The sequence below is a fragment of the Gymnodraco acuticeps genome, unplaced genomic scaffold (assembly GCF_902827175.1).
Source record: "Gymnodraco acuticeps unplaced genomic scaffold, fGymAcu1.1, whole genome shotgun sequence".
Taxonomy (NCBI): Eukaryota; Metazoa; Chordata; class Actinopteri; order Perciformes; family Bathydraconidae; genus Gymnodraco; species Gymnodraco acuticeps.
Window position 1 is genome coordinate 3931257 of NW_022990981.1, and position 22863 is coordinate 3954119.

The 22863-nt window shown below is 44.9% G+C and overlaps 1 protein-coding gene across 5 annotated transcripts in view; it reads left to right on the forward strand.

The window, feature by feature from the left end:
- The window catches only part of crocc2 (ciliary rootlet coiled-coil, rootletin family member 2), a 71933-nt gene that overhangs the window by 16322 nt on the left and 32748 nt on the right, over positions 1 to 22863 (forward strand). For all 5 annotated transcript variants that reach the window (XM_034235625.1, XM_034235628.1, XM_034235624.1 and 2 more), the window contains exons 4-5: positions 8700 to 8867; positions 8946 to 9029. In XM_034235625.1, coding sequence (XP_034091516.1) covers positions 8700 to 8867; positions 8946 to 9029 — 252 coding nt within the window. The remainder of the gene's footprint in view (positions 1 to 8699; positions 8868 to 8945; positions 9030 to 22863) is intronic.

Below are 22863 nucleotides of genomic sequence, written 5' to 3' on the forward strand. Positions count from 1 at the left end.
TTTGGAGATATTAAGCTGTATTGGACAATGGCTTAGTAAATGGATGTGGTGCTGCAACATTGTCAGCTGTTTGAAAGAGCGCGCTGTCAGCTAACGGACAATTCCTGAGAACGAAACTTAAAGGGACAGTGAACATTAATCATGTCTGTGACATCTGACGTCACGTCACAAGATGGCGCTGTTGGACTGCAATCTGTGAGAGAAAAAAGGATTATCACTCACACTGCCAAAGGATTGGAATTGTTTATTGCAAACTGCCAAAAAGCAAGAAACTTCAGTTACAAACAAGTAAAGAAGTTAATGGAAGTACTGAAAGAGCTTATGAGCTCAGAAGACAATGCAAAGGAAATACAGTTGAAACTGGTTGAATTTAAGAAGTTGTGTGATGAACTAAAAGAAAATCACAAATCATTAACTGACCTTCAACTGCCTGAAGAAGAAATGGGAAAGCAAAGGCAGTGGCTGCAAGAAAAGATGCATATATTTGATGGATTTATACAAGATGCAAATGTGTGGTTATCTGAGAGTGGACAGGCAATTAGACACTCTATTGTGGGAACTGCCATAGAACAAAGTGTCAGCTCAGATGACATCGGACCTGATGACAGCATTTCAAAGGCATCACACCCTCAGTCAAAATACAAACCTGGTTCATCACACGCATCATCTACCTCTTCTGCTCGAATTAAAGCCCAGGCAGAAAGGGCGGCTTTAATCGAAAGGGCGGCAGCACTGAACAAACAACATGAGCTTGATGTAGAAGGGGAACAATTAAAACACCAGAAACAACAGTTGGAACAACAGAAACAACAACAGGAACAACAGTTGGAACAACAGAAACAACAGTTGGAACAACAGAAACAACAGTTGAAACAACAGTTGGAACAACAGGAAGAACAGGTGAAACGGAAAAAGGAACAACTGGATATACAAACTAAGCTGGCAGAAGCCAATGTCAGGCTAAACGTGCTCAGCATGGGATCAAGACACACCTCTAGAGCATCAGATGGGATGAGCTCTTACTACAGAAACCCTACAACAAGATTTAACGTACAGGCCACTGAATTCTTGCCTCATCAAGCCCAAACCTCTATTCCCAGACAAAGTATACAGACACATGTGCAGGGACATGTTGACATCACACCACCTGTAATCAACAATGGTAATCAAGGTGACATCTATAACCTAATCCAGAGGCAAAATGACAACACTGCTATGCTGGCTCAACAACATCTCACTTCTACTTTACCTCTAAGAGACATTCCTGTTTATGACGGTGACCCATTGCAGTTTGAAGCTTTCATCCGTGCATTTGAAAGAGGAGTAGAGCGGAAAACTAATGATGAAAGTGACTGCCTGCATTACCTAGAGCAATACACTAGAGGACAACCACAGGACCTAGTGCGCAGCTGCCAACATCTGCCTCCAGCTCAAGGTTATCAAAGGGAAAAACAGCTGCTTAAAGAGCACTTTGGTAATGAACATAAGATCGCCACTGCATACATGAACAAAGCATTTACCTGGACAATGATCAAAGCCGAAGATGTGAAAGCACTGCAAGCCTTCTCTTTGTTCCTAAGAGGTTGTTGCAATGGAACATCTCACCTATATGGATGAAATGAATGTTGTTTCAAACATGAAACACATACTTCAGAAACTACCCTACAAATTCAGAGACAAGTGGAGGAATAGAGCATGTCAGCTACAGGAAGAGCGTGGGCATCGAGTTACATTTCCTGACCTTGTTAGCTTCATAGAGAGGCAAGTGAAGATACTGTCAGATCCTCTGTTTGGAAGCATCCAGGATGATAAACCAACTGCAGCTATCAAAACTGTTATCTCTACCTTTTCAAAGGGAAAACCAAGCCTAAGGGGAAGTAGTTTTGCAACAATTATTACCTGCCCAAGAACACCAGTGCTAGAACATGTAACAACGAATGGAATGAAAATACCTCCATCAAGCCACAACTCCCTACATGTGTGTTTGTTCTGCAGAAGAAGTGGTCACTCATTGGAGCAGTGTCCACACATCCTGAAGAAAACACACAGAGAAAGAATGGACTTCTTGAAAGGAAAAGGGGTGTGTTTTGGATGCCTAAAAATAGGTCACATGAGCAAACACTGCCACAGTCGTTTGACATGTTATGTGTGCAATCAAAGTCATCCTGAAATACTCCACATTGAACAAAAAGGCAAAAGAGAGGAAGCAGAACACACAAAACAGAATGGGAAGCCAATGGAAAGTAATAGTGTCATCTCACCTCATACATGTGGTCACATTTGGGCCGGTGATGAAAACTCCATCTTCTCCATTGTACCAGTACAAGTAAAGAGCCACAAAGGGGACAAAGTGTTACAAACTTATGCATTTCTGGACCATGGAAGTTCATGCACCTTTTGCACAGAAAGTTTAATGAGGAGGCTAAACCTTACAGGACAAAGGACTAACATTCTCCTAAAGACAATGAATCAGAGAAAGATTGTGTCTAGTCATCATATCTCAGGTTTGGAAATATCGAGTCTGGACGAAAACAATTTCCTTCAACTATCCGATGTGTTTACACATAAAACCATGCCTGTTTCCAAGCACAATATTCCTCTACAAGAAGATCTGGAAAAATGGCCTTACTTAAAGGACATCAAAATTAATGAAATTGCTTCTGGCATTGACCTACTCATTGGGACAAATTCTCCTAAGGTATTGGAACCTTGGGAGCTGATCAATAGCCAAGGAGAAGGACCGTACGCTGTAAAGACCCTACTGGGGTGGGTCTTCTATGGTCCCCTAAAAGGAAGCAACGACAGCAGAGATGCTAATGGCCACCCTGTTGCTACTGTCAATCGGATATCCATTGTACACCTAGAGGAGCTATTGGTCAAACAATACAATCATGACTTCAATGAAAATACAAGTAAGGAAACAGAGGAAATGTCCAGAGAAGACAAACAATTCCTGAACATTATGAATCACTCTGCAAAAACCACAGATGGACACTACTGCCTAGACTTACCATTTAGAAAAGAAAATCCTAGCATGCCAAATAACCGATGCAGCGTATCCAAGGCCTGAAACGCAAGTTTGGAAAAAATGAGAAATTTCACGATGAATACACTTCCTTTCTGACGGAAATGATCAACAACGATTATGCTGAAATGGTACCAGTAAACCAGCTAAAGCCAAGTGATAACAAGCGTTGGTATATACCTCACCATGGGGTATATCACTCGAAGAAAGGAACATTAAGGGTGGTCTTTGACTGTGGTGCTGTCTTCAAAGGAACATCACTTAACTGCCAACTGCTTCAGGGTCCACATCTAACAAACTCACTCATTGGAGTCCTTATCAGATTTAGACAAGAACCAGTTGCCTTAATGGCTGACATCAAAGCAATGTTTCATCAGGTTAAGGTGTCAAAGGGGCATATTGACTATCTGCGATTCCTGTGGTGGCCCAACGGTGATGTGCAACGGGATCTTGCTGAATACAGGATGAAGGTACATCTTTTTGGAGCAGTATCATCACCCAGTTGTGCAAACTTCACATTGAGAAAGACTGCTGAGGACAACAAAGATAACTTTACAGCAGATGTGGTAGACACAGTTACAAATAACTTCTACGTGGACGATTGCCTAAAATCCATGCCCTCTGAGTCAGAAGCAGTAAAAATGGTAGGAGACCTGATTGCTCTCTGTCGAAAGGGAGGATTTATGCTGTCAAAGTGGATCAGCAACAGCCGTGCAGTATTAGCATCCATTCCACAACAAAGCAGAACCAAAGAGACCAAGGACTTGGACTTGGATAGGGACAAGCTACCAATGGAAAGAGCACTGGGATTGCACTGGTGTGTTGAAACGGATGTGTTCAAGTTCAAAATTGCTGCACAAGAACGACCATATACAAGACGTGGCATCTTGTCTGTTGTCGGCTCTATATACGACCCCTTGGGATTTCTGGCACCATTCACCCTACCAGCCAAACTGATCATGCAGGAGCTTTGTAGGAAGAAACTTGGATGGGATGAAAACATACCACAAGCTTTAGTTCACCAATGGTCAGGATGGCTAGCAGACATCAATAAGATGGCAGAGTTTCAAGTGGACCGGTGCATGAAGCCAACAAGCTTTCGTCATGTCAGACATGCACAACTGCACCACTTTTCTGATGCTAGTGAAAGCGGCTACGGCACTGTTTCATATCTAAGACTGGAGAATGATAACAAAGAAGTGCATGTTTCATTCATAACAGGAAAATCCAGAGTGTCACCATTGAAACAAGTTACAATTCCCAGAATGGAACTTACAGCAGCAGTCCTGGCTGTCAAAATCGACACAATGCTGAAGAACGAATTACAGCTGCAACTGGACCAATCCGTCTTCTGGACTGATAGCACTACCGTGCTAAAATACATAAAAAACGAAAACAAACGCTTTCAAACATTTGTAGCAAACAGGATCTCTTATAAGGGATGCCACGGATGTATCACAATGGAGGTATATTGGAACAAAGGAAAATCCTGCAGATGAAGCCTCTAGAGGACTAAAGGCAGACCAATTCTTAAACTGTAGGAGATGGATCAAGGGACCTGAGTTTCTCTCCAAGCCAGACAGAGAATGGACAAACTCTCCTGTGGATTCAGATATCCCTGGCAATGATCCAGAAATCAAGCAGGACATCACAATGAACGTCATTGTCAAAGATTCATTGAGCCCCACAAACTCTCTGATAAACCACTTCTCATCATGGAGAAAACTGAAGACTGCTGTATCCTGGCTTCTTAAAGTAAAAACGACACTCTTGAAGCTGATTCAAAGGAGAAAGGAGATTCAGACTACTGTGAATGGCTCTGAAAAGGATCCTAGAAGATTAAAGGTCGAAAGGAAGATACAGGCCTTTAAAGGAACACTCCGCAGACAATGTATATGTCCTGAAGATCTTGTTCAAGCAGAAAATGCAGTCATTTCTTTTAGTCAAAGGCAACGGTTCAAAGAAGAACTATCTTTACTAGAAGCTGGTAAACGTAATGTGAAAGGAAGCAGTTGCTTGTACAAACTAGATCCAATATTGGATCATGGACTCCTGAGACTGGGTGGTCGCTTGAAACGACTAGCAATGCCTCAAGAGCCCAAACATCCGATCATTCTCTCAAAGGATCTTCACATATCCACACTATTGTTACGAGATATTCATGAAGACCTTGGACATGGAGGAAGGAATCAGATGCTGTCTCGACTCCGTAAAAAGTACTGGATAATCAAAGCTAACTCTGCGGCAAGAAAGATTATATCAAACTGTACTGTGTGTAAACGGCATCGTGGAAAACTTGGAGAACAGAAAATGGCAGACTTGCCCTTGGAAAGGATTCTACCAGATACACCTCCCTTCACAAATACAGGAGTAGACTACTTCGGTCCTATTGAGATCAAGAGAGGACGAAGTCTTGTCAAAAGATATGGCGTAATCTTCACTTGCATGGCAAGCAGAGCAGTACATCTTGAAGTTGCATACGCACTTGACACAGACTCCTGTATCCATGCACTACGACAATTTATTTGTCGACGAGGTCAAGTTTCCTCTTTAAGGTCAGACAATGGCACAAATTTTGTCGGCGCAAATAGAGAGCTAAAGGAATCACTCAATGGTTTGAATCAAGACAGAATTCAGAGTGCTATGCTTCAGCGAGGGATAAGGTGGTATTTTAACCCCCCAGCAGGAAGCCATCACGGCGGTGTTTGGGAACGATTGATCCGTATGGTTCGAAATGTGCTGTGTTCTGTTCTAAAGCAACAAGTTCTGGACGACGAAGGATTGCAAACCTTTCTTTGTGAAGTCGAAGCGATTCTGAATGATCGACCAATTACAAAATCTTCTGACGATCCGATGGACCTAGAGGCCCTCACGCCTAACCATCTTCTTCTGATGAAAACCAAGCCAAAACTACCACCTGGACTCTTTGTAAAGGAAGACTTGTACATCAAACGCAGATGGAGACAAGTGCAATATATGGCAGATCTCTTTTGGAAAAGGTGGACACAGGAATACCTGCCTCTAATCCAAAATAGACAACGGTGGTTAAAGGAAAAAAGAAGCTTTGCTCCAGGTGACATTGTTGTAGTGGCTGATTCCACTGCTCCACGTGGCTCCTGGTTAATGGGCAGAATACTGGAGACAAAACCAGACGCACAAGGTATTGTGCGCACAGTTCGACTTCAAACCAAGAGCAACATCTTAGTGAGACCAATAACAAAGATATGTCTGCTCCAGGAAGCTGAGACATAAAGAACAGCAAAGACCGATGACCCTTAAAATAAGGGAGAAGAAGAGAAGAAAATAAACTACAAATTCTTTAAGAATTACATGCACACACATACACACCTTTTGTATAGCTCCTTTATTATTTATTGGTAATTGTCTTTTTTCCCATACTAAAGCCAATTAGGGGCCGGTGTGTAGGAGCCATTTTGTGGGTGATGTTGGTGTGTCAGTTTATTTAAGTTATATGTATAGTGCAATATTATTTATGAACACTGGGTGGCGGGGTTTAGCTGCACCGGGTGTATATAAGGAGGTCATAGGTGACAGGAGGGGGGGACACAGTAGGAGAAGAGCATACCGATTCCACCAGCCCGGCAGATGCTCATAGAATCACTAGAACGCTAAATTAACCCTGGTATGTAAAGACAAATAAACATCATCATAAACCACAACTAAGGACTGGAAAATCATCTGTTTGTGTCTGCATCTGGATCACTTTTCAACCCTTCTGTGAAAGTAACGGCAAAAATATATAGGACATAGGAAAAGGAAATTGCCATTACAGGTGGTACTACATGCATACATATCTAGTAATCAAAATCATTGTATCTACTAAGTAGTACTAAGTAGGCTCGAACCTGTATGGCTGAATTCCCCCATCCAATCTCTTCATATTGCTCAAAACTTCTTCCTCGGCTGACGAGTCCGAACTCAAATACTCCATGTTTTCGTGTGTTTACAAAGTGAACGCATGGATGACGTCACGACCATCACGTGACTACTGAAAATGGGCAAAATGGCAGCGGCCTGACGGAATATACAGGTTTTGATAAAAAAGAGCTATAAAATCATTATTTACCGGGGAATATCGCTGATTTCTTCAGGGTATGGTTTAAACATAATGTTTCACTAAATACTGAAGTTTTGATTAATTATCTAATGAGTGGAGCATTCCTTTAAGGATTGCATCAAAGTGAATCAGGGCTGAGAGGAAGGATAAACATAAAGGGTATCTTGGCAGCAAGAGTCAGAGTAAGAAGGCAAAGAAGACCCAACAGACCTCTGCACCGAAGGTCATAACATCTAGGCCACTGCCAAACACCTTACTCGTTGCCATCGATGTACTTGGCATCTCCATTCCCAGTCCACCGTCAGCAGCCTCCAGCCTCCTCTTCTTTCAGCAGTCATCACCTGCAGCCGTTGCCAGCACCAGCCTCCTCCAGCAGCAGCACCCTCCAGCAGCAGCACCCTCCTCCAGCAGCAGCACCCTCCTTCAGCAGCAGCACCCTCCAGCAGCAGCGCCCTCCTCCAGCAGCAGCACCCTCCTTCAGCAGCAGCAGCCTCCGCCAGCAGCAGCAGCAACAGCCATATGAGGCTGACATATGAGGCTGAATAAAAAAAAAAGTGCTAATTATTTTTTTTTAAGTGTTTATTTTGTTAAAAATAAACATTTTGGATGCATGACCATGTTTTAGGCTCATCCTTCATTCACTGCTGTAGAGTAGCCTATTCAGTAGGCTATTATTTTTTTAAGACTGAATAATACCTTTGAAGAACAATCATTAAACTAGTGTGTATACTACAATACAAAGGAATCTATCCTAGCATGCCATCAAGCATTAAAAAGTAGCGCTAGGCTAGTTGTACAGTACAGATGAGTTAACACGGAACAGTACAAAAAAAAACTATGTACAGTCAACATGTCACATAATGAAATGTTAGTATATCCCAAAATTAAATAAAATATTAAATAAAATATTTATCACAAACGCCACCTCATTTCTACTAGTGCTAGCAGTTAAGTCATATCATACAGAAAAAGCCGACAAAGGATGGCTGACACGGTCAGGTTCAGCAGATAAAAACCAAAATAACAATAAAAACACATAATCAATCTAAATCCTGCTTGTTAGTTACCCAGCATCATTGATATATAAGCTGCTAGCGATTCATTACTGAAATCTTACCTTCAAAGCTGACGAAGTCGCGCTAGCTAACTAGCAGGCAATGCTAGCAAAATTGGTTGTAACAACCAAGATAAAATATAGATAATTACGCTGTGCATATACAAATGAAGACCAGTATAAGCATCATAAAGGGCCTCTGATACAATATAGACAGTTGACAATTCAAAAGAGTTCGATATTTCAGCAACTTACCTCTGGAATTAATCGACGCGCCGTAATGTAAGTGAATGAGGTCCAACGCCCAAATGACAATATTTGGAACTATTTCGATGTCCATACCCCGGAAGTAGGCGCCGCCATTTTTTACAACGGAGGTCTGTGGGAGTGTCGTAACTCTTAGTATCTCTAGGGCTCTGGATTAGACTACACAAATGTATCTAATACACTTGCAGTGCAGAGTGTATACTATGAATTGTAAAGTGCAATATCCTGTCCCATTGTCAAAGTTGTTAAAGCGTATTTGTCACTGCTCCTCACAGCTGGATCAGATGCTGATGCTGAGGTCAGCAATGGACTCAGACCAGGACAGTGTATCAGCAGATTCCGTGCTCATAAAAAACAAGGAGAGAGCTTACAGTCAGAAACTGCAGGCATACCAGGAGGCCCAGCTGAGACAAGTGGAACTTGTTCAGAAGCTTCAGATCAAGGTGACCATGTGAATCCTTAAGTTGTTACATGAAAAGTTCCTTTGGCTCAAGTGTGCATCTTGTGTTTTTTCAAACAAGGTTCTTCAATACAAGAAGAGGTGTGCGGAGCTGGAAGGACATGTGCTGAAGAAGACCTCAGAGTCCGAGAACATGAGGTTGTTGGTACGTCTTGACTGTAGCATCACCTTCAAAGCATCAGCGTTGCTAACATATAAATATTCAATCCAAAGTCTAAAGGGCCTGCTCGGGTCCTCTAGAGCAGTGGTTCCCAAACGGTGTGCCGCGGCACACTGGTGGGCCGTGAGGCAAGTCCGGGTGTGCCGTGGGATTTTGTGACAACCATACGTTATTATTGCAATATACAACTACACAAAAATAATTATTTAATTTACTATATCAGTACTTTGTAGGTTTATATGTACGTAAGCTGCGCGACTTGCACGTCCACATCTCCACGTGCAGTGCTGCATAAACATGGCTGAGTCAGCGATAACTTTCGAGGGGTGGAGGTATGCCCATTATTTTGAGTTCGTCCGAAGAATAGACAGGAATGTGACGGTGAGGTGCAAACTGTGTCCAGGCCAGAAGCTGTTATCCACTGCTGGAAACACCACGTCAAACCTCAACAAGCACCTGCAAAGAACACATGCTAAGGTGAAGCTACCGCACACGCTATTTGTTGTTTGTTTATATCACGTAGTCTGTTCTTCTTCTCTGTCTTCCGGTTGTTGCCTGTTTTGAATGACAAATACACACTACCGCCGTCTGCTGGTAAGGAAAGTTATTGCCACTCACGCATGCGCAGTTCGTACGTGCTCGGCGAGTAAAGTAACGAGTTACTTTATGTAGATAGTAACAAAGTAGTGTAATATATATTTTTAAAAAGTAATATGTAATATAGGCCTATTCATTTTTTTTAGTAACGACCCCATCTCTGGAGTTGGCGTTCTCTACTCTGGTTTACATGAAGAACAACAGGAAGTCACGGCTCTCTGTTGAACAGGACTTGCGAGTGGCCCACTCCTCAGTGCCACCAAGGATTAAAAAATTCTGAGCGCCCCGACAGGCACATGTATCTCACTCATTTGTAAGTCGGCAAAATATTTACAATAGCACATGTTTCAATGCTGATTGCTGAAATGTTACATTTATAATTTGTAGTTCAGGACCATGGACAATGCAGCTTCCTTGCATTGACAGTTGTCTGTGCTGAATTTCTGCTGAGTTTCCTTTGCCTCATTTTTTATTTTGTGACCTGTCTGGTTTAAATGAGTGTGTTGCTGCTTTGATGAAGCCTAATTTGATAAAGTTTCAAATTCATTTCTGAAATATTTCGTTAATAAATATTTCATGAGTAATATAGTTGTCTTGGTCACATTTTATTTGGCATTAGTAAATAATTATGCACATTTACAGATATTTTACATGATATGAGTGATAACACGTGTTATAAGGGCTATTTTGCACAATAGGTGTGCCTTGAGATTTTTACTTGTCCTTTGGTGTGCCTTGGGCACAAAAAGTTTGGGAACCACTGCTCTAGAGGCCAATCAGCATTATCACAATTTCAATACGTTACAGCATTCACAATACTATACAAATCAATGGTAAAGTGCTCAACTCATGTTTAACGTCTGTCTGCCAACATATCTTTTTTCTTATTATTTTTGCTTTTTTAATGATATTATATGATATATTATGTCTAAATTATATATTTTATGTCTACAATACACACAACTTAACTAAACTATATGTTCTCATTCATAACACTCCGTTCGATGTCTCACTATGGGATGCGCCTCAACGCGTATGCAAACAGAAGCATCAATCTCATTACGCCAATCCTGATTGGCTGGTGATCTTGACGTCAACGTCAGGGAATCCACCCACCCTTTAAGTAGCTTGCGCTACGTCGCAGCGTCATTCAAACACCTCTTCTCGCTTCAGAGCACATCTCGAATATCAGTAGCCGGGCTAGCTTAACGGTCCACAGACTGAACCCAAGCTAACATTCGGTCGACGGGCGCTTGCCGGTTACTTTTTTGCTTTGCAGAAGAATTGAACAAATATTAACACACCAGTTAATATTGTAATCTGCCCCGCCGTTTTTTCTTTCGAAATAACGGTAAGGTTTGATTTTTTCTTCAAACAGTAACATACCTGTTGCTAGTTTATCCCTCTGCGCCAACACCACGGCGAACGGGGACGGACTCTTCTCTCCCTCACACCAGAGGAGACGGAGATAAGAAAAATATTGACACACCAGTTAATATTTTTTAAAGAAAAAAAAAAATCTACCCCGTCGTTTTTTCCTTTCGGAATAACGATAAGGTTGGATTTTTTTTCGGTAACATACCTGTTACTAGCTTGTCCCTCCGCGCCGACACCCAGGCAAACGAGGATGGACCCTTCTCTCCCTCACACCAGAGGAATCGGAGGCTCGGCTCGGAGGCTGCGGGTTTAGGATCTCGGGCACGGACTCACACTAGGTCTGCTCGTCCTGCCTTGGACTGGAACACGCCCAGGAAGCTATCGATACCCCCGGTTCGTGCGGACATTGTGCCCGCTTCACCATCAAGAGCCTCCGCCGACGGCTAGCGCGCCAAGCTAGCCTGTCAGGACGGGACCCCTTCATGTCCGTGGATTCGCCGACCGGCAATCGGGACATGGTGGCGACCGCCGTGGAGATTGAGCCCCGCGCTGTGTCAGGCTGGGGCTCAACAACGGCGGTAGCCGCGGACCCAACTCCCAACTGGACCTCACCATGGTTCCACCCGCGGAGGATGTCCTACTGTTAACATGTAATCTCTTTGCGCCTATACTACTGGCCTTACGGTAGTCTAGGTTGCCCTCTTGAGACTGTGAAACGCATGCGCAGTTATTCTGTGTCGACCTGGAGCATGAGGTCCACTCTTCGTATATGGCTCTGTATTGGTGTTATGCACGTTGATTGAATAAACCAAGTTAACAGAAGATAAACGTCGTGTTTATTTGTAGTAGACTAACATTGGTAGCAGAGGATGGTTAGCAGAAGATGGCTACTGCTAACTGCAAAGTTCCACCGAAGTTCGACGAATCCCGACCATACGAGTGTTGGAAAAATTAAATCGCCATTTGGAAGCTGGTTACTGAACTTGATAAGAAGAAACAAGCCCTCGCCGTTGTCCTGGGGCTGGAAGGAAGGGCAAGGGACATCGCCATGGAAACACCCGCTTTGGATTTGAACAACAACAATGGTATGGACACACTGCTAGCAAAACTAGATGGCATGTTTCTCAAAGAAGAGAGAGACCGCGCATACGATGCTTACTCTTTTTTTGACTGTATCAAAAAGGAGAGCTCCGTGTCCATGGCGGACTATGTGATTGACTTTGAACAGCGATACAACCGAATGAAAAAGTACGACATGACTCTTCCTGACGCCGTGCTAGCTTTTAAACTTTTGGACACGGCTTGTCTAGACGAGAAAAATAGACAAATGGCGCTGACTGCGTGTACAGATTTAACGTTTGCTGCAATGAAGTCCGCGCTGAAGAGGATCTTTGGAGGGAGAGTGCAAGGCGGCACATCAAACGGAATACACGTTAACGATGAAGCGTTATTCACAGCGCAACGCTCACAAGGAAGATTCAGACGTCCAACAACGCAGCAGTTTGGACAAGTTGGACAACAAAGGCAACCGTCACAGGGTACCAACCCACTGGATAGGTTCGGTAAGAGATCAAAATGTGCTATATGTCAGAGCACGTTCCATTGGGCTAAAGACTGTCCTCACAAGAGTAGCGAACAAGTAAAGCTAACTGAAGATCCAACAAAGGTAGAGGAATGTGACATTACACTGTTTACTAAAGCCTCACTGTCTGAATCAGAGGTATTTCTAACTGAGTCTTTAGGGACGGCTATCATTGACACTGCATGTACCCGCACAGTGTGCAGAGAAAAATGGTTGGACAGCTTCGTCGCTGATCTCAGTCAAAGTCAAGTGAACCAGATTGTGAAAAGTGAAACTCCAAGCTCCAGACCATTCCGTTTTGGAGATGGAAATATAGTGCATTCCTCCAGAATACTGAAACTGCCTGCCAAAATAGGACGGACAAAATGTCGAGTGGAAACTGAAGTAGTCAAAGCTGATATCCCACTACTTCTGAGTAAGACTTCACTGAAAAGGGCAGGAACCATCTTGGACATGGAGAATGATAGAGCTGTGATGTTTAAACAGAATATCCCTCTTGAACTCACCAGTTCAGGACACTACTGTATAGATATCAGAGACAAGGACACAGGAATGAATCAAATTGAAATTAAAGATGTGGTCCTTACAGTCACAGAAAACAGCCAGAATGAAGATGAGGTCCTTACAGTCACAGAAAATATGACCTCAAATGAGAAACACAAAGCTCTCCTGAAACTACACAAACAGTTTGGTCACGCCTCCGCAGAAAGACTACAGCGACTCCTCCGCAGTTTGGGAAATAAAGACAAAGATTGTGACACTATTTTACAACAAATAGTACAGGAATGTGACATATGCCAGAGATACAGCAAGACCAAGCCGAAGCCTGCTGTGGGCTTGCCTCTGGCTTCAGAGTACAATGAAAAAGTGGCAGTGGACCTGCACGAGTTGGAACCAAGTTTATGGTATCTCCACATCATTGACCAATTTACACGTTTCAGCGCTGGAAGCATTGTGAAAACAAAGAACTCCTCTGTGATGGTGAACTCTTTCCTTCATACATGGATCAGCGTCCACGGCCCACCACGGAGACTTTACAGTGACAATGGAGGAGAATTCAACAATGCAGAGTTCCGTGACATGGCAGAGAACTTTAACATTGAGACAAAAACCATGGCAGGATACAGCCCCTGGAGCAATGGGCTACTGGAGAGACACAATCAGACCCTCACCGACATCATCCAGAAGGTCAGACGGGAAAATGGATGTGACTGGCAAACAGCCCTAGACTGGGCTCTCATGGCTAAGAACAGTATGCTCAATGTGCACGGTTACAGTCCTCATTAACTGGTGTTTGGCCAGAACCCCAACCTTCCTTCTGTACTGGTTGATAAACCACCTGCGCTAGAAGGTACCACCATGAGTGCGAGAGTAGGAGAGCACATTTCAGCCTTGCATGCCTCTAGAAAAGCATTTACTGAAGCAGAGTGCTCAGAAAGGATAAGACGAGCACTACGTAAGCAGCTCAGACCCACAGATGAGAAATATGAGATGGAGGACAAGGTGTATTACAAACGAGCTGAATGCACTGAGTGGAAAGGACCAGGGATAGTTATTGGTCAGGATGGGGCTGTTGTTTTTGTGAGACATGGTGGTTGCCTAGTGAGAGTGCATCACTCTAGGCTTTCCAAGGTGAACACAAAGGTTAATGAAGAGCAAATGGTACAAAATGATGCTGACACAGAAGCAGGAAGTGAGCAAGGTATAAACAATGCAACTGGTAGTTTAGACAGTGAGCAAAATACAGAGAATGAACAACAATTCGGTGACAGGGAAGCCAATACAAGTGAAGCGATCGATCCTCCAAACACTTTGAGTAGCGTAACACAAACTGAAATGGCGCATAGGCCTAATGCCCATAATAATCCTGCCCCTTCTGCAGGTGTGAGTTTAAAAACAGGACAGACTGTAACATATATGAACAGAGGTGACAATACTCTACTTAAAGCAAGAGTCTTAGGGAGATCAGGCAAGGCTACGGGGAAATATAAAACCTGGTATAACATGCAACATCTAGAGAATGATGGTAGTGATGGGCAAAAGGAATCAATTGATATCTCACAGGTTGATAATCTCAACATTGAAACAGAAGACAGAGAAGCTGATGTACTTGTAACCAAAGACATCTCATTTGATGCAGCTAAACAGGAAGAAATAAAGAACTGGCACAATAATAATGTATTTGAGGAAGTTGAAGATGCAGGGCAGAAATGCATTTCCACCAGATGGGTTTGTAGTCTTAAGGACACTCTCAAGGGTATAGTGCCTAAAGCCCGACTGGTTGCCAGAGGTTTTGAAGAGCTGAATATTCAAGAGTTACCGAAAGATTCCCCCACATGTGCCACAGATTCACGTGGGGTGCGTTCACACCTGCCTTGTATAGTCCGATTGAATCGAACCCTGGTGCGTTTAGCCACTTGGTGCGGTTCATTTGGGTCGGTGTGAACACAATCCGAGACCTCTTAAGTGAACTAAACAACCGGACTCTGGTCCGCTAAAATAGGTGGTCTCGGAGCGCTTGCTTGCGAACTCTGGAGCGGTTCATTGCTAGTGTGAACGCAGTCCGCACCAAAACATAGGAAGCATAGTATTTACGTGTCACAAGAACGCGAATGTCTTCAAAATCTTTAGCGAAAGTCTTTCAAGACATCCGCGGTTGTTTAGTTAAAGAGTGAAGCAGAATGAAGTGTTGAACAGTGTCGTGTAAAGTAAACATTCTCCGTCAGCTACATAAAAGTAAGAACACCTGTCGTCGGTGAAACGCCCCTCCTTACTGCAGAACGTCTCTCATTATATGCGTTTATAATGTTTTTTTAACGGACGTTGTCTGATGATATAATCATATGCGCGGGCCGCTAGTGTCTGTTGATCTTCAGATTAACAGCAGCATGAGAATAACCTGCCGAAAGTGCCGATGCTCCATGGTGGAAGCTCCGGTAGAAATTGCCGGGATTTGCGTGTTTACCCCCTTAATGTCTGACCAATGGTTGAACAGCATTTCCGTGCACATGACTTGTGTTTAAAGTTTATAGTCCTTCTGAAAAATGAAACAATGTAACGAACTGTCGTCTGGTGCGCACCTGAAAACGGACTATTAGGTGTGAATGCACCCTGAGACTTATGTTATCAGTGATATGTCAAAACCAGTGGGAAGTCCATTCTATGGACATCAAATCTGCATTCTTGCAGGGTATGGAGCTATCCAGGGATATTTATATCCGCCCCCCTCTAGAGGCAGGATGTCAACATGTTGTATGGAAACTAAAGAAATGTGTATATGGTCTTGCAGATGCATCACTATATTGGTACAACAAAGTGAAGGAAATCATGCTGAGTACTGGTGGTAGAGTGTCACAGGTGGATCCGGCAGTCTTTTACTGGTTGGATGAGCAATGTAAGGTCACTGGGGTGCTTGCGTGTCATGTAGATGATTTTCTTTGGGCAGGCTCATCAAACTTTTCATCCAATGTGATCCCCCAACTGCAGTCTGCATTCAAGGTTGGGCGTGAGGAGCATGAAAAGTTCTCCTATGTAGGAATGGATTTGGTAACTGTTAACGGTGAAGTTCAGGTACATCAACAAAGTTATATCGAGAACCTGGAGCCTATTTCCATACAAGCAAGTCGGGCCACACAGAGAAATGAACCCCTCAACGAAACTGAGAGAGAGCAGTTACGATAAAAAATAGGACAGATGCTATGGGTTGCTAAACAGACAAGACCTGATGTAATGTTTGATTCATGTTGTTTGGCAACAGTACAGTCTGTTCATGATGCTAATAAGATCATCCGTAAGCTAAAGTCTGAAAAGGTGACACTCAGATTTCAACATCTGGGAAACAGTGATGCTTTGAACTTGATAGTTTTCAGTGATGCTTCATCTTGTGAGGTACACAGGGAGGTACTTTTATAACACTTATGGGAAAAAGAGGGAAGTTTTCCCCCCTCTGTTGGCATTCAAAGAAAATCAGACGAGTGGTTCGCAGTACCCTTGCAGGGGAAACTCTTGCCATGTCAGATGGGGTAGACAATGCAATTTTTCTAGCCACACTATTTTCTGAGCTCACTACTGGAAATGCTGGACTGAATGCACCCCCTGTACTCTGTGTGACTGATAACCACTCTCTGTTCGATGCGCTCAAGTCCACAAAACAAGTCACAGAGAAGAGACTCAGGTTGGAAATCAGTAGCATTAAGTAGTAGACCCTCCAGAAAAACGCGGGCAAAAATCCTTGATTATGCGGGCTAAAATCCTAGATTATGCGATTAAACATGCGGGGTTTTATGTGATTTTATGTGGTGAAATTGCAGTGAGTTGCGAAATATGCGAAATATTTTTGTTTAAATATTGGGCTGTCTTATTTATTCTCTCTCACACACAACCTGCCATTAACGTTAAACCCCTTTACTATTCAATTAAACACATTCAATGTTTATTTATTGTGAACGCAATAGGGCTATTTTCATCACACACACACGCACACACGCACACGCACACACACTTCTCCGCCTCATTCTGTTTTCATTTACTCGTTCGTTATCTGACCAGCTTCAATCTTGTAGGCTTCTCACCCGTTTCTTGTAGCCCTCGAAAAGGTTTTGGAGGTTGATGCCTCGGTGAACGTGAGTTGTTTGATTGATTGCTGCTGCGGACAAGAAAGCCAATCAATCAATGTTTATAGCCCAATATCACAAATGTTACATTTGTCTCAGTGGACTTTACAGTTTGTACAAAATATCAGTATGACAATACGACACCCTCTGTCCTTAGACCCTCACATTGTACAAGGAAAAACTTCCGGAGAAAACCCACAGTTTAAAGGGAAAAATGGGAGAAACCTCAGGGAGAGCAACAGAGGAGGGATCCCTCTCCCAGGACGGACAGACGTGCAATAGATGCCGTGTGTAAATTGAAAAGATAATACATTTGCAACATAGGTAGTCCAAATGTTTGGAAATGCATGTGTGTATAATAGGAAGATGAATCCACGAGGATATCCATCCAGGACCTATGATCCAGGACCACAGCCACGACTCAAGATCCAGGGCTCGCGATCCAGGACAGAGGAGCGCAGGATCATCCATGACTCCGGATCCCGGCGTATATAGACACCAAAAAGAAAGACATTTGGGGAAGCTGGGTTAATCGGAACATGAGAGTACACAGGTATAGACAGAGAGAAGGAAGAAGTAAGATGCGGAAAGCATGTTCGAATGTTTGAATGAATCAAAGTGGGTCGTCACCGTGGATTTTCTCTTATGCTCCAACACACAGTTGCACGGGGTGCAGAATAGTTTCCCCCCACTTTCGTGCAAGACATCGGGGTACTGCTTTGCCCGGTCTTTAGCAGAAATGTTCGTCGGTAAATGAGATGGATTAGATTTTTTCATCTTGGTGTTTTCTCTCTTGTGTGAGTTCCACACGTTCACGCTACGGTGTTGTTTACCTTCTGTGATGCGCGAGCTGATGACGTCGCGTCGTCATCATCATCATCACTTCACGTCAAGACGAGTTAACTTTTTTTCCCCTCAACTTTGTGTGGAAAAATGCGGGGATTATGCAGCCTTTTGATAAATATGCGGCCTTTTAAAAATCAGCGCCATTTTGCTGATTATGCGGTAAATTCTGCGATTGCAGAATCGCGTTTTTCTGGAGGGTCTAATTAAGGGGCTCATACAGAGCAAGAGGATCAAGCAGGTGCGTTGGTCAGACACAAAATCTCAGCTCGCTGACTGTCTCACAAAAAAAGGAGCTTCGGCTCTTGTGCTCTTAAAAGCACTCAGTGAAGGACAATGGGATCTGGGTTCAAGTGTCTGTTGAAATGGAACATTGAAAACACCTTTGTTTATGTATTTATTTCTTAAATGTTTCCCTAATTTATGTTGACTACTCAGGGAATTTAAACATTTTTGTTTTAAGTCACTCTATGATTGTTTTATGATTCATGCAATGTAAAGTTGTTTTTGTTTTGTTTATTTCTTTAAAAAGATAGAATGAGATTGTTAACATGTAATCTCTTTGCGCCTATACTACTGGCTTTACGGTAATCTAGGTTGCCCTCTTGAGACTGTGAAACGCATGCGCAGTTAGTCTGTGTTGACCTGGAGCATGAGGTCCACTGTTGGTTAATGGCTCTGTATTGGTGTTATGCACGTTGATTGAATAAACCAAGTTAACAGAAGATAAACGTGTGTTTATTTGTAGTAGACTAACACTACAGCTGGATTATATGGAGGAGGATGAAGAGGATGCCTCTGAGTTCCTCTTATCCGACTCGGATGAGCACGAAGATGACATCTTCGTTTCATCTGCCCAGGCTGCCAAGCCGGAGGCGATGTCCGCTCCCCCGGGCGAAAGCACACCAGCTTCGCCCTGCCTCAGTATGGACTTGCAGGCCGTGTGCCTCCAAAGCATGGAGAAGCTCGGTCTGCTCCGCATGCCGCCCATGGAACCGCTGGTGGCAGCCCACCTCCAACCGCGGCTGGCTTCGGCACCGAGCAGGAACCCCACGCTACCGGCAAAGGCAGACAGCTTCCAGTCAGCAATGACCGAACAAGCCTATAAAGCCGCAGCTTTGTCCTCCAGGGCGCTCAACGTCTCCTCGCTGCTGACCGCCTACCAGGCGGAGCTCTGCGAGGACATGACGATCAAACCTGAGCCTGCCGTGTGGGACGAGATCGCAGCGATCACGGACATTTGCCTCCGTGTGCAGCGCTGTGCAGTCCAAGCCTCGGGCAAAGCACTGGGGATAATGGTGGTACAGAAGAGAGCCAGGTGGCTTCCCCTGACGAACCTTCCAGACCGGGAAAAAGAGGACGTCTTGGACATGCCTATTGTTCCCGAGGGCATATTTGGCTCCGCTCTAGCTTCGATGCAGCAGCGGTGTGAATCCAAAAAGAAGGAGGATGAGGCTCTCCAGCTTTGTCTTCCCCGAAGGGTCCAGCCACCGCCTTCAACGGCCCCGCGGCAGTCCTTCGCTCAGGCTGCCTCACGTCCTGCCCGTTTCAAGATCCAGAAATAGCAGAGGCCACAGCCCGCCCCAGGTCTCCAGCCCAGACACGAGGCGAGGGCGAGCTGAACAAGAAAGTCTCCGGTTCCGGCAGCAGCCGCTCAGGCACAGCTGGCCCAGACTTTCAGCCACCAGACGAGGAAGAAGAAGAGGGCGGCCTGACAGCCTCCTCTCCTCTCCTCTCCTCGATAAAGGAGCTGGAAGTTCCCTGTTCTCCAGCTCCAGAACACGTTCCAGTGTTAGATGCTCATGTGTTTCCGGGGTGCAACCATGCCCCCATCTTCCCACCGCCTCGAGTGATGTCAGAACGTCATCCTCAAGTTCGTGCCATGAGAGAAATGGACTTAACATCAACGACAGCAAGCTCCGCTGCTCGTTTAAGTCACACAAACACATGTCATCACTATTGTCTTTTATTCCAAGTATTTCCTCGTTCCCAAACGGGGAGGGAACGGGATTCGGCCTATACTAGATTTGAGGACTCTGAACAAATATCTCAAAAGATACAAATTCAGAATGCTCACTCACACATCTCTGTTGCGTCTCGTGCGCCAAAACGATTGGTTCACACTTCACATCAGTCGACCTGCAAGACGCGTATTTCTACATCCCAGTATATTATACACACAGGAAATATCTGAGGTTCGCCTTTCAGGGTGTCTGTTATGAGTACAGAGTACTTCCCTTCGGTCTGTCTCTCAGCCCACGAGTGTTTGTACGGTGTACGGAAGCCGCGATAGCCCTGTTAAGACAACAGGGTATTCACCTGGCAACTTATCTGGACGATTGGCTCCTTCTCGCACAGTCGGAGCAAGAGGCTATTACGCAGACGAATGTCCTCGTAAAACACCTGCTCGACCTGGGTTTCGTAATAAACACAGAAAAGAGCATGTTGTCCCCAGCCCAGACTGTACTCTTCCTGGGCCTACGCCTGAATTCGGTGCCCTTTACAGCCCGCCTGTCAGCAGAGAGAGTGAAAGCCTTCAGGGCTTGCCTCGCTCATTTCCAGCCACGCAAATACGTTCTCTTCAGATCATGTCTGCGGTTACTGGGGCTCATGGCGTCAGCCGTCCTGGTGGTACGACTGGGAGGCTTACACATGAGGGAGTTTCAGCGCTGGGTGGCTGCCCTCAAACTGGACCCCGTGCGTCATGGCGCGCGGAGAGTGATGGTCACTATGAAATGCGTCATGGCACTGCGCCACTGGCTGCACCCGACTTTTCTAGTACGGGTGTTGTCCTATCGCGGAAGGTGGTCACCACAGCATGTCTGACGGGCTGGGGGCGTATATACGAAGGTCGACCTGTGAGGGGTCTCTGGAGCAGAGACCTCCAATGGTCACACATCAATTATCTGGAGCTTTTATCGGTGTTCCTCACCCTGAAACGCTTTCTGCCTTTTCTCAGAGGACATCATGTCCTCGTGAGGACAGACAACACGACCACAATATCGTATATAAACCGCCAAGGGGGTTTGCGTTCTCTCCAGTTACACATGCTGGCACGCAAACTGATCTTATGGAGCTGCGGACGTCTCCTCTCTCTGAGAGCGACGCACGTACCAGGAGTGATGAACCTCGGGGCAGATCTGCTGTCCAGAGGTGCACCACTATATGCAGACTGGACTCTACATCCAATAATTGTGAGTCAGCTGTGGGTGTGTTACGGCCGGGCCGCGGTGGATCTGTTCGCATCAAAAGAAAACGCTCAATGTCAGCTGTTCTTTTCAATGCGCGATTTAAACGCACCGTTAGGCGTGGACGCGCTCGCGCACGCTTGGCCTCCGGTCCTTCTGTACGCGTTCCCACCCCTGGCTCTGATACCCCCAACTCTAGCCAGAGTGAGAGAACAACGCCACACACTTATCCTGATAGCTCCGCACTGGCCCGCAATGTACTGGCTGGCAGAGATATATCAGCTGCTGTGCGGGCAGTCGTGGCAGCTCCCACTACGCAGGGACATACTGTCTCAGGCGGGGGGGACGATTTTTCACCCACACCCAGAGCGCTTGGCACTATGGGCCTGGCCCGTGAGTGATATAACCTGAATACAGTGGGACTCCCTCAGAAGGCGATAAACACTATTCAGAGTGCAAGAGCTTCCTCCACCAGGTCCCTCTATGACTGTAAGTGGAGGGTGTTTGAGGAGTGGTGCCTTCAAAAAGGACACATCTCTTTTCAATGTCCTGTCGGGGTGATTCTATCATTTCTACAGGACCTGATTGATAAACACAGAGCTTTCTCTACGATCAAAGTGTACCTGGCTGCTTTTGCTGCATGCCATGTGGGCTTTGAGGGAAAGACGGCTAGCCAACATCCCTTGGTCTGCCGTTTTATGAAAGGGGCTCGCACCCCATTAACATTGAGGCATTTCCTCCGCCGCTGTGTTCCTCTGAGGAACAGCGGCCGAATTTGCTGTGCCCAGTCCGTGCTTTACGCACCTATATGGACAGGTCAAGAGAGTTTCGATGCAATGACCAATTCTTTGTATCCTGGGCTAACCCTCATAAGGGCAAGCCCGTTACCAGGCAACGGCTCTCCCACTGGATTGTGGAAGCGATTGCTCTGGCTTATACGAGTCAGGGTTTGCAGGCACCAACGGGCCTGCGTGCTCATTCTACTCGTGGACTGGCTACATCCTGGGCTTTGTTCAAGGGTGTTTCCATCCAAGACATTTGTGCAGCAGCGAGCTGGTCCTCACCGCTCACTTTTGTCCGCTTTTACAGGCTAGATGTCTCTGCTCCAAGTGTGGCCCGCGCAGTGCTGGGCCCCGTGTTGAGACAGGGTTCTACCTGTTAAGTTCTGGTTGTTTTGGTGATTTTCGAGATAAGCATGTCTAGCAATACGGGAGTTTCAATATCCCATTGTGAGACATCGAACGGAGTGTTATGAATGAGAACTATAGGTTACTTACGTAACCCCAGTTCTCAGAGTAACATGAAGTGAGATGTCTCACCAGACGGCCCTTCTTGCTAAGGCGAAGCGAGAAGAGGTGCTTATTTTTGAATGACGCTGCGACGTAGCGCAAGCTACTTAAAGGGTGGGTGGATTCCCTGACGTAGACGTCAAGATCACCAGCCAATCAGGATTGGCGTAATGAGATTGATGCTTCTGTTTGCATACGCGTTGAGGCGCATCCCATAGTGAGACATCTCACTTCATGTTACTCTGAGAACACTTTTTAAACATGAACTTTTTATGTTCTATGAATGTATTTAATTCATTCAAATAGTTTTCTTGGCTGAGTGGCCTCCGC